Below are 17,629 nucleotides of genomic sequence, written 5' to 3'. Positions count from 1 at the left end.
ACCCATAATTCAATCAGAGACATGAGAATAAGTAAACTATACAGTCCACAGTATTCTCCAGGCCAGAATACTGGAGTGGGCAGCCATTCCCTTCTCCAGGGGATCTTCCCAACCCAGGGATCGAATCCAGGTCTCCCACATTGCAGGCGGATTCTTTACCAGCTGAGCCACCAAGGAAGCCCACGAATACTGGAGTGGGTAGCCTATCCCTTCTCTAGCAGATCTTTCCGATCCAGGAATCAAACTGGGGTCCCTTGCACTGTAGATGGATTCTTTACCAGCTGAGCTTCCAGGGAAGCCCAAACAATATAGTATTTAGTCTATTTCAGCAAATATATTTTGGATAATCAGGAAATCTTTCTAATCTTTATATCAAATGATGCTCCCCCAGCCCACTAAAAAAAGTATTATGGCCAGTCCTGTGTCCTGGTTTAGTATCAATATAGGCAAACAGTTCTTTAGGTACATGCTGCTAATTCACTTCAGTCGTGTCTGACTCTGTGTGACCCCCATAGATGGCAGCCCACCAGGCTCCCGTCCCTAGGATTCTCCAGGCAGGAACACTGGAGTGGGTTGCCATTGCTATTTAAGATACAATATGAAAATATTAAAATAGCATTTGGTCACATTGGAAGATTCCCTGTTTTCTTTTACAGTTAGCTTTTCTGGTGTTGTTGTATCCTAACTTTTATTATTAGAGGCAGAATAGCCCAGTGTTCAACTGTGAAGACTTACTAACTAGCTTGCAACCTTGGATAGGCTCCTTAGTTTCCTGAGCCATAAAATGGGGACTGTAACACTGCTTTATATTATGGGGCCATTTAGAAGATTAAATGAGTTAATACACATAAAGTAATCAGATAGTGGCTGGTAAGTGATAAGTAACCAAATTTTTAGCTACTATGATTATTAATTTTTAACCTAAAAAGCTTTTGCCTTGCCTTAAAAAAATTATTTGACTTCACCAGGTCTTAGCTATAGCACACAGATCAATCTTCATTGTGACATGTGGGATCTAGTTCCCTGACCAGGGATCAAACCCAGGCCCCCTGCATTGGAAGCAAGGAGTCTAATAAGCCACTTGACCACCAGGGAAGTTCTCAACTTACTTTTAAATAAAGATAAAAAATAATCCAAACTTTACTAAAATTCACTATAAATAATATTAATGTAAAATTTGTATTCATTAATTACAGTCTTTCTTTCTGCTACTTTTTTTTTTTGTTCTATGGATAGAACTAATTATCTTAGTAATGTTAAAAAGCTACTGAGTATCATTAATTAGACTCAGGGCTACCTTGCAGTTGGAATACTGATAATAATGAAGGTCGAAAAAAGAAAAGTTTACTATATATACAAGTAAAATACTTGATAAAATTTATAAATTTAGACTGTACTTCTGAACTTTTTCTATCTACTATGCCTATAAGAGTATTTTGCTTATAATTGAACAAGTAAAAGTTTATGTCTTATGAAAGACCCAAAAACATTAAGCTAAAATTAAAAGATAAATATAAAAAACAAAGAAAATTACTTAAACAGCTGCTTAAGACTTAATACCTTTATATTATTTTAACATGCTTACCCGAAGCTTTAATGGGGCGACATTTTTCTGAGTTCCACTCCAAAGCTCCTGTACTAAATCCCCATAGCATTTAGCCATATGCCCCTTCATACCAATGGGATTTGTCCTACAAGTTTGGGAGGAAAATGTATTGCTTAATGATTCTTATAAATCACAATCATGTGAACACAGAAATGCCTAGTATCTGTTTTCTCACATCAAAATACATTTTCAAAACAAGAGAAGCAACATTTGGTCCTTGTCCTTTAGTTGCTTCAATTGTGTCCGACTCTTTGCAACCCCATGGATTGTAGCCCACCAGGCTCCTCTGCCATGAAATTCTCAGGCAAGAATACAGGAGTGGGTTGCCATTTCCTTTTCCAGGGGATCTTCCTGACCCAGGTGGGTTCTTTACCAACCCATGTCTCATGTACTGGCAGGTGGATTCTTTACCACTGAGCCACTAGGGAAGCTTACTTCATGCTTAACAGGGCAAATAAGATGAAGAATTTTCTCCCTCAGGGTGAATAAAGAACAGATTTAGGTAATATTGGGTTCATATCAAAATTATAAAAGTTAAGAGCCAATGACTCAAGGAAGATTACCTGTTGAGTTCATAAAGATGTCTCCCTGAGATAAAATACTGTGTCAGTGGCTGCGTGTTACTAACACACTGGATGCTTGAATTCATGAAGCATGTATTTCCCAGGTTACTCAGACCTGTGGCCCCCTTTTCTGTCGGAACTGGAACAAACAATATGAGAACAGAAGCCTAGCTGCAGCAAGATGTCATAGACCAAACAGTGATTTGTATTCAATGCAATGATTTTTATACTTTTTCTAATCAGTTAGATGGAGATAATAATTTTCTGTTGGGTCTTGCAATGTTAAAGTAGAAGTTTTTCACGGAGCCTCACTGGCAATCATGATAATCTATTGGATCTATGCTCATTTGTACTCTGGAAGTAGCAATGATTCTCTTCAATTGCTCTGATGGTTTTTTAGAGTTCAAACAACTCTCTCCTAGAATTGTATCTTTTAAAATGAATAAATAATTTAATTGCAAGGTTAGAAAGAAATGTGATGCTTCAGGAAAAAGAAAAATAAGACGGGGCCTAATCACTATTGAGCTAGAAAGCTACAATTTGTTAACACTTCAACAGTTGAAAGAAGAAAACATAAAATAATACTTTTAAGATCATCTGTTTAAAAATAAATACAGTGGAAACTTACCCTTGTGTCTATCTATTTTACTACTGTTTGCTATAAAGGACATTTCTTCAGGCCAACTCATATCTTTGTTGCGAACTAGAAAGACAATAATGTGTTAATCTCTTATCCAATCAAATCACACCCACTCAAGTGTACTGTTTAAAAACAAAAACTTATTTCTAAACCAGAAACTGAAAAAAAATTTTTTTTGTAATTGGCTCTGAAACCATTCCAATTCTTTAGATAGGGGGCTTTATAGTCAGTGATTAGAATTAATTAGTAAACTAATTCCTCAGTTGCATACCTGAAGTAAAATTATACTCAACCTTCAATAGAAGGAATTAAAATTCTTAAGCCTAAAACACTGGAACTATCACAATTCTTTCTTCTTTCTTTTTTACAATTCTTTCTTAAATTGTGAAACTGCCGGAGTATTCATTTTAATACAAAGGCAGCTAGGAATGTTTCATGAATCTTGAGAAAAGACACACTAAGTTTTCAATGACTTATACATGCCAGTGTGTAAATGTATGTTACTCGAGCTAAGCTTTCTTGATCAGTGTTGAGGACTAATGAAAAGCCTGCATCACTAACAATGCAAGAATGTTAATCTCCTCATTCAAACTCAAGGAGGGAGCTTGAAAATTTTAATAAACTGTAAACTTATAACTGAATTCACTTGTTTTTACAACTGTTTCCACCCTTGCCAGATAATGAATGTAGACATGTTTTTCCTCTTAAAGCAATCTAAATAATATCCCATTACAAAAGGATTACATAAAGGTTTAATGGGTTTTCTTTACTATGAAGAAAACTGATCAAATACCAGCTGGAAAAACCTATAAAGTAGGCTTGTCATGCTCAGCTGCTCAGTCGTCTTCGACTCTTTGCAACATCATGGAATTTTCCAGGCAAGAACAAAGTAGGAGTAGGTTGCCATTTCCTGCTCCAGGGGATCTTCCCGACCCAGGGATCGAACCTGCATCTCCTGCATTGGCAGGTGGATTCTTTACCACTGCACCATCTGGGAAGCCCCATGAAGTAGATTATTGGTGAGTAATTAAACCTTTCATTCTTCCCCTAACAATCTAATACAGATGTATGTTTCCATCTTGTACCTTCAATTACCAGGTGCTGCTCATCCTGGATTTTCAAATATTCCAATCTGTGATCCTCATCATCCAGAAGAGTGAGGTAATTCTGTGTATGGAGGAGGAAATGTTTTGTTAATTTAATTACTAACTTTGAAACAAATGCCGAAATAAAAATGAATGACAATTTAAAAAATTCCTTGAAGGTACATGTACATAACTCATGTACAGACATTTAACATATTACAGTTATTCAAAAGTACTTATAATTTTGGTGGCAAAATGAGGGAAAGAATCTATACTCTGTAAACACATATTTTATATTTCTAAAAAAAATTATATCTGATTTTGGGGAGACCAGGAAAGACTGATCACACAAACCAAAATTCACTGAGGTTTAGATTTTCTAAACAGCTTACAGAAAAGAAGTTTTGATTAATATATAGTAAGTATATACTAAACTGAGTAAATGTGCTTGTATTCAAGATGGACCTTGATCACTAACTAGGAAATGAAAATGTAAAACCAAATGCCATGCAACAGAATTATACATTTTGTTGACACTCACCCTGTCTAAAGTGCTTGGAAAATTAACTCATCTAAGTCTTACAACTATCCTAAGGGAAATATTATTATTTTCCCCATTTACTCATGGAAAAACTGTGACAGAGAGTTAAGGGACTTGTCCTTGGTTAGTTAACTAACAGGAGGGAGTCAGGACTTAATCCCTGGCAGGGAGGCTCCAGGAGCTGTGCTCTTAACTTTCTTTACTATACTGCTTCTCAGTTCTCAATGGTGACCAAAGAAAGATGTAAGAAAGAAGGAACTAGGGGATAAAGAGCCGGTTAAAACTACTTACCATCCAATTTCAGAGTAAAATAAAAACATATTGCATGTGTTAGGAAGAATACATAAATAATTAAAAGCACTGCCTCTAAGGAGAATGGAAGACAGAGGTCAGAGGATGGGAAGAATTTTCACCACATACTTTCGTATTGTTTGAATTTCAATATGTGTGTCCCTTACTTTAAGACAAATCTGAAATAAACTATTTGTTAAAAAGATGTATTTATTGTTACTTTATAATAATGAGTTTATAAGATTGTACTGTCCATGAACAATTAATGTCGACAAACCCTCCATACTTATGAAACATGGATCTAACAAGGAGGACTTTCCTTGACTGACATGCCTCTTACCTCACTGTTGTATAGCCACAGGCGCATATCTTCCTCTTTGATGCGCAGCCTCTGAGATAGATATTCATGAATTTCCTTGATGGTCTGCATTCGACTAAAACAGCCTGTATAGGCTAAGACCCGCTTTAATGGTGCATTCGGAGAAGGGACATTTCCTATGGTCATAGTAATCACAGTAAGGAAAAAGGCAAATGTTAAAAAAAGAGAAAGCACCACTTTTAGTAATGGGGACCATACTATTTTAGGAAATAATAATGAGAAATAAGAATTACAGATTTAATAATTTTATAAATTAAGAAATTTTAAGAAGCTTTAAAATGAAGACAGGAGACCTAAGCGTCTTAGAGTAAGCCTTAACTTTGAAAGGAAGAACAACAAAATCAGACACGCAAATAATTGGCAGTATCTGGAATCCAAGAAGAGTGGCAAATATCAATGGGCACTGATTTCTTGGCTCTCAGCTGGGTCATACTCGATAGCAAAATCAAAACTCAGTGTTAAAGAATGGGGAAGAGTCTTACACTGGGAAATGGGACTGGATTTGAATACCACAGAAGGATAATTGGATTCACCTGATCTACTTTCTTAAAATAAACTGTATTTGCATTGCTAATCCCTCACTCTCATTAAGTGGCCCAATTACCTGGTCCACTGTGGCACAATTACTCAAGAAACTTTTACTTAGAATTCTAAGTAGGCACAGATATTACATGGCCAACAGAGCTTTAAAATAAGCCAAGAAACGTCCCATGACAAAAAAGAAACTGCCCTATCAAAAGGTACTAGGGAGAACCATAAAGGTCTGTCTACCCAATAAGAGGACAGTAAACATGACCTTGAATTCCTGAAGGGCTCAAAGTGCAAACAAAAAGAGGCATAAAGGGAAAGAGTAAAGACTAAAGGAAGAATGTATCAAGTCTAGCCATATATTTCAAAAGAAAAGGGGGATAAAATGACAAGAGATTATGGAAATCAAAAACAGGTTGCTAAAACCATCTGCTAAACCCTGGGTAACTATTCAGCCAAAAATCTAGACAAAAGCTGAAGCTTAAAATGGTCATCTCTGCCTATGGGAGATTATATTTAGTTCACTGAGCAACCCAAAACAAAAATACACTCAATGTATCAATATAATCTATCAAGGGTACAATTATACACTCCAGGTAATTTTCCACCCATTCAATGGTACCTTAGGTTTTTTCCCTCCCATTAAATGTGCTTTGAGTCTTTACTTACTAAACAGAGGAGAAAAGCACTGGCATCATCTACTTTTTCAGAGCTTCCAAGAATTAACTCACCTAAAATAGGCTGAAAAATCATTTAACAACGACTTCTGTAGCTTTGTCTATTAAAAAGGCTACCATTAAGTCATTGATAACTGTAGTAAGGTTTGGAAACTTGTCACTTCAAAAGGAATAAATTGTGTGCTTAATCACTCAGTCGTGTCCGACTCTGTGACCCCGTGGACTATGGCCCTGCCAGGCTCCTTTGTCCACGGGGATTCTCCAGACAAGAATACTGGAGTGGGTTGCCATGCCTTCCTCCAGGGGATCTTCCCAACCCAGAAACTGAGCTCAGGTTTCCTGCATTTCAGGCAGGTTCTTTACTGTCTCAGAAACCAGGGAAGCCGAAAAGGAATAAAAGAGCCCAGTAAATAGCTGTGATAAATTAGAAAGAAAGATGAAAACTATGTATGGAGAACAAAACCCAACTACGATTAACTTTTAAACTCTAGCAAAGCAAATCATTTACTATCAGCAAGCAAAGGATAATCCTAGAAGAAAACAAAAGGGCAAATTTCTCTAAATACACAATCAGAGGATTAGTTATAAGATTACAGCAAGAAAGCATATTTTTATAAACTTCAAAATGATTAATGATTGATTTCATAACTAATTAGTAAGAAATAAAATTTCAAATTAAGAACAAATTTGGAGCATAATGACTATACAGTTGTAGGATTCATAAGCATTTGCTAGTGTCCAAGTCAATTTCTATTGTCCTAAGCCATATAAAGAAATTTATTTGAATTCTAGACAGTTTTTGTAGCATAGCTCATTAAGCAGGCTGCCACTTATTATACATAATTTCATACTTTTGAATAGCACCAACAAATCTAGTGGAATTTACAGAAGCAGCAAAAATCTAGGATCAGCACAAGAGTTATAAAGAATACTTACTAAAAGCGCAACAACACATCTTGCCTCTCATGATATCTTTCAAAGAGAATTGAAAAAGATATGTACTATGGGTGCCATGAAAGAAAGGCAAATACTATTGATATTATTCAATGGAAAATTAAATTAAGAGTGTTTCAGAGAGATTCTTATTTCACTGTTTTTTGATTATAATGTGTTACCTAAAGACAAAGTTTGAGGGCACTGCTTTGGCATAATTCTTACCAAACAGTACATGTAAGAATTTCCATATATTATCTGAATATAATCTTTAATGATGAAATAAAACTAATCCTACTAAATTTCAAAGAAGGGATGATACTTACAGGGTTGGTTTGGGTTCATAGGTGGTTTTTGCAATAATAAGTTATAGCGATTATAATAACATTATGGCATTGTTAACATAGTCTGAGATTTTGTGTAAATGGATGAACTCATTATTTTTGCTGAAGAACTATTTCAAATATTTGTAATGCAAAAGCATAGAGCAAGCCTGGCCCATCGGTAAAATTTAACCTCAGAGAGAAATCAAAAGGGAACTTTTTGCATCTATCACATTAAAATGAAAACTTATTTATATATCATTTTGATAGGCTTGATGTTTTCGAAGAAAATGTTCACTTTCATTCTTAAAAACAGATCTTTTCCTTTGTATTATCTGTTATAAAGGCTCCTTGGGCCTAGCATGAGAAATATATCATGTTTTATTACAAAAACCCCCCAAAACAAAAAACTCAAAACACACACACAAGAAGAGGATATTGCAGAAGAAATTACTTCTTAGAAATCTGAGTGGAGTTGAAAAGAACAGCCACTGGCTGGCAGACTCTAACTGAGGTCAAGCACATAATTTACAATGGCTTGTTCTCAAAGAAACAAAGTATATAAAATTCATTTCTGCTTATTATCTTTGTATGTTTGCAAGCCAGAAAAGGAAACAACCCTTTTCATTTGCTGCTGGGACTTTGCCTCTACCCCAGCTAGTCTTGCGCATGACCGTAGATCTAAGGCCCATAAGAGATTTTCTGATTCTGTATGAAAACAGATGAAAATGTGTATTAGTAATAGTGGCACCAGGCTTGGAGCAAATTGGTTTTCATTTTTATTTTTTTCAAGGAAATGCACGGTATTCTTGCTGCATTCTTAAGTTACCTCTTGGTAAATGCTGAGGAAACACTCTCAGGCTCATCATACCCATATTCACCCAGATGTTAGACTGCTGTGTCCGAGTGGCAGGCTGCTGTCTCAGGAAGAGAAGATAGCGAGGAAACAATTCCAGTTCTGGGATTTCTGTCTTGCTATTTTTGATCACCTGTTGTTTTAAAATATATGAAGTGATCACTATAAAAGAAATAAAACCTGCCATTTTTTACCTAATTTCTGAGATTTACTTTCAAAATGAAATGTTCAAAAGCTTCACTGCCTATAGGTCAGAAAGTCACCAGTTTACATGACATGGGTTTATAGGCCCTCAGGCTCCTGCATCTAAGTCCATTTTCCAGGATTAGGATTCCTGGTAGGTATTTTCTCCCCCTTCATTTAAAAGCAAGTAATACCAATATTAAAGGGAAAATCTTAAATATTATCTACAATTCTAGTATTTTCACACAATAAGTCTTTTCACTTTTACATATCTCATATAGAAAAATGATGTTCTTTTAGAGGACAAATTCTTACGAATGGAGTCACAAGTAAAAAAGTACAGGATTATTCATCAATCTTGCCTGGGGAGTCCCAAGGACAGAGAAGCCTGGAGGGATAGTCCATAGGGTCACAAAAGTCGGACAAGATTAAAATCACTGAGCACACACACATTCATGTCATTAACTGCATAAGTTATATGGCCACCCAAAATGCAGCAATTTACAATATTCCCAGAATTATATGAATGTATTACTGTCACAAAACCTTATCACTGGACATGACTTTAATTTCTTTAATACATATAAAGAATATTTTAAATGTACTTTAAATTGTATTTCTTGTATTAGTAGTGAGAACAAAAATGTTTCCATGTTAAAATTTACTATCTATGTTTTCTTTAACTGGACTGTTCATATACTTTTTTGTCTATGATTAAAACAACTAAATTGGATGTACTAAACTGAAAGTCACATGGTTAAAACAGCCCTCACGGGCTCCACAACACAGGCTCAGTAGTGCGGCACATGGAGTATAGTTCACCAGTGGCATGTCGGATATATTCATCAGGACAGGGGCTGAACCCATGTCCTCTGCATTGGCAGGTGGATTCTCAACCACTGGGCCTCCAGGGAAGTCCTCAAACTCTCTAAAACATAAAATCTTACAGAATCTTTAACAACCTCAAGTAATTGGGCTTTCATTTTCTTTTGCTTTAGAAATCAATGTATTCTGCAACAGAGCATTTTTTAATATCAAGAGGGGGCAGTAAAGAGCCAGATAAAAACAATGATACAAACCAAACCTTTAGGACTATTTCTTTAAAGTATTCTGCATGTTCTGATATGCTATATATACTACAAAAGCTCCACTTGTAAGCTTTATCAACTACTATTTAAATAATAAGCAGTAAAAGGAGCTCTCCCCAACAGTAAGACCAATGGAGAAAAACAAAAGTCTCTCCATTTCTTCTAGAGTCACTGAGAGCTACAAATTGTAGCCAACAGTCAAATTTTCTTAGGACTTCAGTTTAACTGTGATTTGGGGAAAGATCAATAATTCTGTACCTGTAGTTATCAGGCTACAGAGAAAACATACTTTTGGCAGAATCTGAACTGATAATGAAGTAACTTTTATTAATGTGTAGATTACTTTTCAAGATAAGTGAATTTGTGAGCAAATTACAGATCAACGAATTCTTATACATTCATGCATAATCAAACATATATACATATTTATTTACATTTTAATTATTCTTATCTATGAACTAATTGAACTACAACTGGATAACAATAAATGCAATTCCATTTACAGGAATTTATCTTAAAGAAATCATCACACGTTGGAAAAGAGAATATTCACCAGAAAATCGTTTTAAACAATGAAAATCTAGATGCAAACTAATTGTCTATCCATGGTGATTGGTTAATAAATTATGTTATTAACCTAGAAAGATATCAATAACATCTATCTTAGATTGAAAAGATTACAAGACAGCAAGCATAATATGATTCAATTTCATAAAATTATTTATACTAATTTGTACATGAATAGGCACAGAGGAATGTTTGGGAAGACATACACTGAAATGTTAATAGTAATTACTTCTTAAGGAGTAGGATATGGTTTTTATTTTCTTTGTTCTTTTTTACTTTGCTCAATTTGTCAACGAGCTTGTTCACAAGAATTAAAGTTATATTTTTAAAAAATGGTGTGATTTACGTAAACATGGCGATGAAAGTATTGATTTTTAACCTTGCTGTGGCAAATATATTTAGTATTCTTTAACGTGGAACACCATACTTTAAGTGTTTTTATAGCAATTTTTCCTGAAATCAGGCAAATTATCATATTTAGAGGTGAAAAAATATTGTCAAACCAGCAAATGAAGCTTTAATGTAGTAAAATGGTAGCTTAACTAATATTTATCTGATATCAATGTTAAAAAGCATGACCTTTTGTGAGGCTTTGAAAAAACTCATTTAATAATTATAATGATGATGACAGCAGCAACAGGCAAAATTTGCTACTGACCATTACTATAACTCAGATGCTGTGCTAATCATATGCATTATTTACTTATCAAAACAAGTCTAATGAGGTAGATACTATTGTTAACTCCATTTTACAGAAGAGGAAACTAAGATTTAGAGATTAAAACACTGATGCTTTTGAACTGTGGTGTTGGAGAAGACTCTTGAGAGTCCCTTGGACTGCAAGGATATCAAGCCAATAAATCCTAAAGGAAATCAGTCCTGAAGCTTCCTGATGTGAAGAACGGACTCACTGGAAAAGAGCCTGATGCTGGGAAAGATTGGAAGGCAGGAGAAGGGACAACAGAGGATGAGATGGTTAGATGACATCACCGACTCGATGGACATGAGTTTGAGTAAGCTCCAGAAGTTGGTGAAGGACAGGGAAGCCTGGTGTACTGCAGTCCATGGGGTAGCAAAGAGTTGGACACGACTGAGCAACTGAACTGAACTGAACTCAATGTGAATTCAGGCAGACTCTAAAATATCAAACTGCATCTATCTATCCATCAAACATCTATCCAATTATCACAATGATTCCCTTACAGGTACAGAATATTAGACAGAGCAGGAAAGTCCCAGAAATTAAGTGATTAATTCAAGGACTACCCCAAACCCCAATAAATAAAGAATATGTATGCATATACATCTACGTATATTCATATTTACATGTAACTACCTAGGAGTTCTGTTGATAAATATAGTAAAAACCTTTTGGAGCCAACAAATACAAACCGTAAATTCCTGATTAAGATTTAAACATAATTTTTGTAAATATAATTATTAATAACAAAATCATTATAAAATTATAGACTATGGATATACAGCAGAGTTTCACTCTTTGGAAGTGATCTAACTTACTATATCTTATCTATGTAAAACCTTCCTGGTATAAAAAAGTTCTAGTTTGGACATTATATAAGGGAGAGTGTTTTTTGATATGGCAAAAGAATCTGCTTATAAAGTATTTTACTGCATCAATAATGTAAAGAGTATTTAAGGCAATGAATACTGCTGTTTACTGTATAAACAAAATGATGCTGTAGAGTTAACTAATATTTTCATGTTACACACTCCAAGCTCTTTAAATTACTTCAGAGCATTTCACTTATGCTCTAAATGACTCATTCTATTAATGGTCACGATCAGAATTCACTGGCTTTGAATTCTTACTATCATCTATTGTGATCTTGTTATGTCCCTCCTTCAAAAAGACAAACCTCAAAATCCAGAACAGCTAAGTGGATGTCTGTGTGGCTAATGGGAATAACAATTTTAGAAATAACATCTGCACCACTGTTTCTATATTCACTGAACTTCTTGGCACTGGCTCTCAGACTTCTGCTCCAGTCTAAGTTCTGCATCATCTAAAGTTTGTGTTTATGTGGATGACTTATGTAATTGCCTAGCCTCATAATTCCTTGACTCTATTTAGTCCAGTGATTATTTCCTTCGCTTTATATAAGTTGCCCATTCCCAAAGGAATATCATTTTGTGGTTAGAACCTAATACAGTGCTCAATAAATGTATGAGTAAATGAGTGAATGAACATAAAAGAACCTAAAATTTATTCAACTAATTTGAACAGGTATTGAAAGCTCTATCATGGTTAAGAGCTAATTTGTGGGTAGTGAGGTTCACATAGTGAATTAATAGAAGGCCCTATTATAAATGCTGCTTATATAAGGCAATACTGGCTGTACTTACAGGTCTAGGTAGGGCCAGGTTTGCTCCGTACCAATGATAAAGTGCTCTCCATACAGGTTCTGGAACCATCTCATAATCTCTTCCATGGATCAGCTGTGGGGTTCGTTTTAATCGTCCTCCTTCTAGTGTTAATGATGTAGCCTTAGAAAGAATGGAATGTAAATGTTGACTCTTTTTTTTGGCCCCACCTCTTGTCTTGTGGGATCTTAAGTTTCCTGACCAGGGATGGAACCCAGGCCCACAGCAGTGAAAGCTCGGAGTCCTAACCACTGGACTGTCAGGGAATTCCCCCAAATGTTGGATTTAAAATTAGTCTCTTGTGTTTTAACAAAACCTAGTTGCCACTCCAGTGTTCTTGCCTGGAGAATCCCAGGGATGGGGGAGTCTGGTGGGCTGCCATCTCTGGGGTCGCACAGAGTCGGACACAACTGAAGTGACTTAGCAGCAACAGCAGACACAGGAAAATAAACACATGTCACTACTCAGTTTTACATTACTAGAAAAAAAAAAGAATTTTCTAAAAGGTTTTTATTTTGAACTTTCAAAATAAACTATTTAAGAAAGGAAACTCAAGGTAAATCACTTGAAAGAAAATCACTGGAACATTTGAAAATATTAAGGATGGCTTTCATAGACTTCTTTCCAACAGTAAAAAGTATTATTATTTTTTAAAAAAGCTTTTTTCATATACATGTGAAACTACATTTTCATAGCAGCTGTTCTAAGTAAGAAAAATAACATTTCCAAGGATCACTAAACTGAGTCTATGCAAGTAGTAAGTCATAAAATACTCTCATAGAAACATTTCTATCTACAACAGGTTAATAAAATGAATCACAAACATTTTCTGTGTGCTGAACTCTTTAGAATGAAATGTATTAGCAACTTGAAAGAGATGTCAAATTACTTACCTTTACTGGTTCTTGAGTTACTAGTGGCTGGTTATCAATAGCCCCTGGCTTCTGAGGATTGAGGTGCAACAAAATATTCCCATTGGCTCCTAGTAAACACTGGTTGTTATTGTCAGAAGTGTTATGTTGTCGAGCAAAGCACATGTCTGTTCCTGGTGTGGCAGAATACAGAAAACCTGTAAAAGACAAAGAAGACGGAATCTCTGTTTTATTATACATAAAATAGGCTTGAAGATATGAACTCAATGTCCATGTATTAGGTTAATGCTATTATTCTGTGGACATGTCAGTACAGTCTTAGATTCTGTAATTGTGTAGAAGACACAGAGGTATTCCTTTCTGGAAAATACCTAGAATAACACTAGGTAGAATAAAAGTTTTAAAAGCTATTATCAAATGAACATTTGGCCAGACTCCTAGAATATCTAATAATTCACAAGAATTCTATGTCCTCTGATAGGAAAGGAAGAAGTATAGCCAAGTAGCTGGACTCTCCCGTACCTTTCCTTAATTCTCTTCTGCCCGCAAAGGTTCTTAGTAGATAAGGGTGATAACAAGTCTCTAAACCAAAGAGCAGGCGCAAAAACAAGAATGCCAACAGGAGAATGGAGAATGCTAGGACAGAAGAAACTGTCCCCTAATAAATCTATTTGAAAGGAAGGCATGGATGTTACAACAGAAAAATATATACAGGAAAATGATTGATAAGTCTGACTGAAGAGCTGTGAACCTGAATGGCATCTTAAGGTATTGCAACTCTCAACCACATGTAATCTCTGGTAAACATTCTAGTCATCAACCACTTTTAACCTTCTACTTGTGGTGCTGCTCCGCACGTGGACAGCACAGAGCTGAGCTGTGTGCAGAGTGAGCATATATCAAAAAGGACCTGAGGGAGGGTCAAGAAACAGTGAAGAGCTGATCAAAGACAGCACTTTTTTAATTTTTTTATTTTTTTTTATTTTTAAACTTTACATAATTGTATTAGTTTTGCCAAATATCAAAATGAATCCGCCACAGGTATACATGCGTTCCCCATCCTGAACCCTCCTCCCTCCTCCCTCCCCCCTCCCCATACCATCCCTCTGGGTCATCCCAGTGCACTAGCCCCAAGCATCCAGTATCGTGCATCGAACCTGGAGAGCACTTTTAGGACTGCTGAGTGATCTCTATAATAACATCAGATGGGGAAAGAGAGCACCGAAGAACTGATGCTTTTGAACTGTGGTGTGGAGAAAGCTCTTGAGAGTCCCTTGGATGGCAAGGAGATCAAACCAGTCAATCCTAAAGGAAATCAGTCCTGAATACTCACTGGAAGGACTCATGCTGAAGCTGAAGCTTTAATACTTTGGCCATCTGATGCAAAGAACTGTCTCATTGGAAATGACCCTGATGCTGGGAAAGATTGGAGGCAGGAGGAGAGGGGGACAACAGAGGATGGGATGATTGGATGGCATCACTGACTCCATGGACATGAGCTTGAGCAAGCTCTGGGGGTTGGTGATGGACAGGGAAGTCTGGCATGCTGCACTCCATGGGGTTGCAAAGAGTCAGACACGACTGAGCGACTAAACTGAACTGAGATTCTACAAGGAGTTCTGTAAAGAAAATGCTGCTGCTGCTATTGCTGCTAAGTCGCTTCAGTAATGTCTGACTCTGTGCGACCCCACAGACGGCAGCCCACCAGGCTCTCCTGTCCCTGGGATTCTCCAGGCAAGAACACTGGAGTAGGTTGCCATTTCCTTCGCCAATGCATGAAAGTGAAAATTGAAAGTGAAGTCGCTCAGTTGTGTCCGACTCTTAGTGACCCCATGGACTGCAGCCCACCAGGCTCCTCCGTCCATGGGATTTTCCAGGCAAGAGTATTGGAGTGGGGTGCCATTGCCTTCTCCGGTAGAGAAAATGCTAGCTCTGTTCAATTTGCCTTCTTACTCCACAGAAAAGGGAGAAGAAAAATCTCAAAGGTGAAACAACAGAATAAGACTGAGAGTCCTGGAGAATAACAGGAATCAACTAAATTCATTTGGGCCAAAATATAGCAAAGTGCCTTCCAGATAAGTGTAAAACTACTAAGTTTTAGGTAGGTATCAACAACCAAAGGGGATTATGGGCAACATTATCAATTCTTTCTAAATATGTTGACAAAATAACTCCCAAATTCCAGCCTGGAATGTCTGAATCTAATATGAGGATGCATTTGGTCCAATGAAGGTGCGCTATGGTTAGAGTTCTGGAGATAAAAATTTAGATTTTCTTCAAAAATGGCTTCTCTAATCTAAATTTATTGACAAAATGATTTAATAACAATATGGAAAGATTGACCTCATCAATGAAAACTGTGAAAATATTTTCAAATTGAGAGATTAATGATGTATAATATACAAGAGTTCATCTTTGTAAAGCTACTAATATATTCAAGAATCTGTTAATTGACTATTTCATTCAAAACCTGTTTCTGTGAATGGAAGCCTGATGCCCATATCCCACCAAGCATACTCTCTGACAAACTGTACCACTTTAAGAAATGACCCTGCCTAAACCTCATGGAAAATAAGTTGTACTGACCACTGCCAGCAGTTTCTGAGGCTTCAGATGCACTAGAAACGTTGTCTGAAAATTTTTCTTCGGTGGTGTTCACATAACTTGGGCTGCCTCCTCCAATTCTATCTTCACTCTGCTCTATAGGATGTACTGTTGTTCCAAATGAGTATTTTCCTCCATTCAGCACAGATGATGGCTCAATCACCACAGGGCTGGCATCCTAAAAACCATGAAGTCAGAAATTAAGAGGTAAAATTCAATAATCTGACAATTATGCAGCCTTCAAAAATGAATCCCCCAACTGTCTACTGTTTCTAATTCTCCTGTGGCTGGCTATGGCACTTAAAACATTTGGATGTATAACTGAGTTTTAATTTCTTCAAAGAAGAATAGTGTATATAAGTAAAACTGGTAAGGTAGAAGGGGAACAGACTGAAGCGACCCTGTGCCACATCAAGTAATTTAGACTTTATTCTGCTGAAAGTTGAAAATCATGGAAGGTTTTTATCAATATTAAAAAGCTAAATAGTATTTATTCTTTTATTATTAAAGATTACATTGTTATTATAGGAAATACAGAAAAACATGAAGAAACTAAACATCACAAGTACTCAGATTCCATCACTTAGCATTAACTATAGTTGACATTTTGATGTGTTTCCTTTATTTTTTGTGACTGAACATATACACATATCTATAAAAAATAAATGTGGGGGATACGGTTAGAATTAAGGGCAGGGTACTGACCTACCAGCTATGCAGCCTTTCATAAAATAAACTTACAAGCCTCAGTTTCTTTATAGGTAAAAACTAGGATATTAGTATCTCAGAGTTATATGAAGATTACATGAGTGACACATGTAAAATGCCTGGCATTTAGTAAATATAAACTATCCTTCTGGTTGTTGTCAGAAAACACATTTTAAATACAGCATATTGCTTCTTTTTCTTTCACTTGACATTATATTGACAGGATTTTTCTGTGAGAGGCTTCTAAATAGGGGATAGTATAATCCAGTTTTTGTTTTAAAAATAACTCTATAGTGTGCAAAAAGCAGGCAGAAAGTGAAAACTGAGACACAAGTTAGAAGACTTCTATAATAATTTAGGCAGGAGATGCTGAGATACTCAACCATAAAGCTAGAACCAGAAATAAGGAGATGGAGAGAGAGCATGGATTCAGGAGGAAAAAAAAAAAGTGGCAATTAATTGTGTATGAAAGAAGGGCACAGATAATTCCAAAGTAGAACATGAGATGCTGACTTAGACGACTAGATGGGAGTTGACATCTTCATCAGATAAGGTGTATAAGTGAATGGGATTGTTTTGGGAATGAGCTTACTCTGGTTTGAGATTCTGTGGACATTTGAGTCTATTGCTCAGGACAGAGTATGAGATGAGATATAGATTGGGGACTATATAGATTTCTGGAAACACAAGAATATGGCATATGTAGAATAAGGAGAGAACAGTATTTATAGGATTGGTGGCAGAAGAATCTAGGAAGGATACTGAGTCTGGATGACCAGAGAAAAATCAGGAGAGGCAGCTTC

General features: G+C 36.1%; 1 protein-coding gene across 1 annotated transcript in view; it reads right to left on the bottom strand.

Annotated features, from left to right (window-relative positions):
- Positions 1 to 17,629, bottom strand: part of USP32 (ubiquitin specific peptidase 32) — a 203,920-nt gene that overhangs the window by 26,271 nt on the left and 160,020 nt on the right. Inside the window, exons 13-21 of the mRNA XM_027518831.1 lie at positions 16,101 to 16,296; positions 13,536 to 13,711; positions 12,625 to 12,765; positions 8,438 to 8,555; positions 5,067 to 5,221; positions 3,895 to 3,976; positions 2,798 to 2,872; positions 2,170 to 2,308; positions 1,586 to 1,691 (exon numbers count right to left, since the gene is read on the bottom strand). Coding sequence (XP_027374632.1) covers positions 1,586 to 1,691; positions 2,170 to 2,308; positions 2,798 to 2,872; positions 3,895 to 3,976; positions 5,067 to 5,221; positions 8,438 to 8,555; positions 12,625 to 12,765; positions 13,536 to 13,711; positions 16,101 to 16,296 — 1,188 coding nt within the window. The remainder of the gene's footprint in view (positions 1 to 1,585; positions 1,692 to 2,169; positions 2,309 to 2,797; positions 2,873 to 3,894; positions 3,977 to 5,066; positions 5,222 to 8,437; positions 8,556 to 12,624; positions 12,766 to 13,535; positions 13,712 to 16,100; positions 16,297 to 17,629) is intronic.

This window comes from Bos indicus x Bos taurus, chromosome 19 (assembly GCF_003369695.1).
Source record: "Bos indicus x Bos taurus breed Angus x Brahman F1 hybrid chromosome 19, Bos_hybrid_MaternalHap_v2.0, whole genome shotgun sequence".
NCBI lineage: Eukaryota > Metazoa > Chordata > Mammalia > Artiodactyla > Bovidae > Bos > Bos indicus x Bos taurus.
Note: the sequence above shows the minus strand (reverse complement) of the source record. Positions and strands in the feature narration are given on the sequence as shown.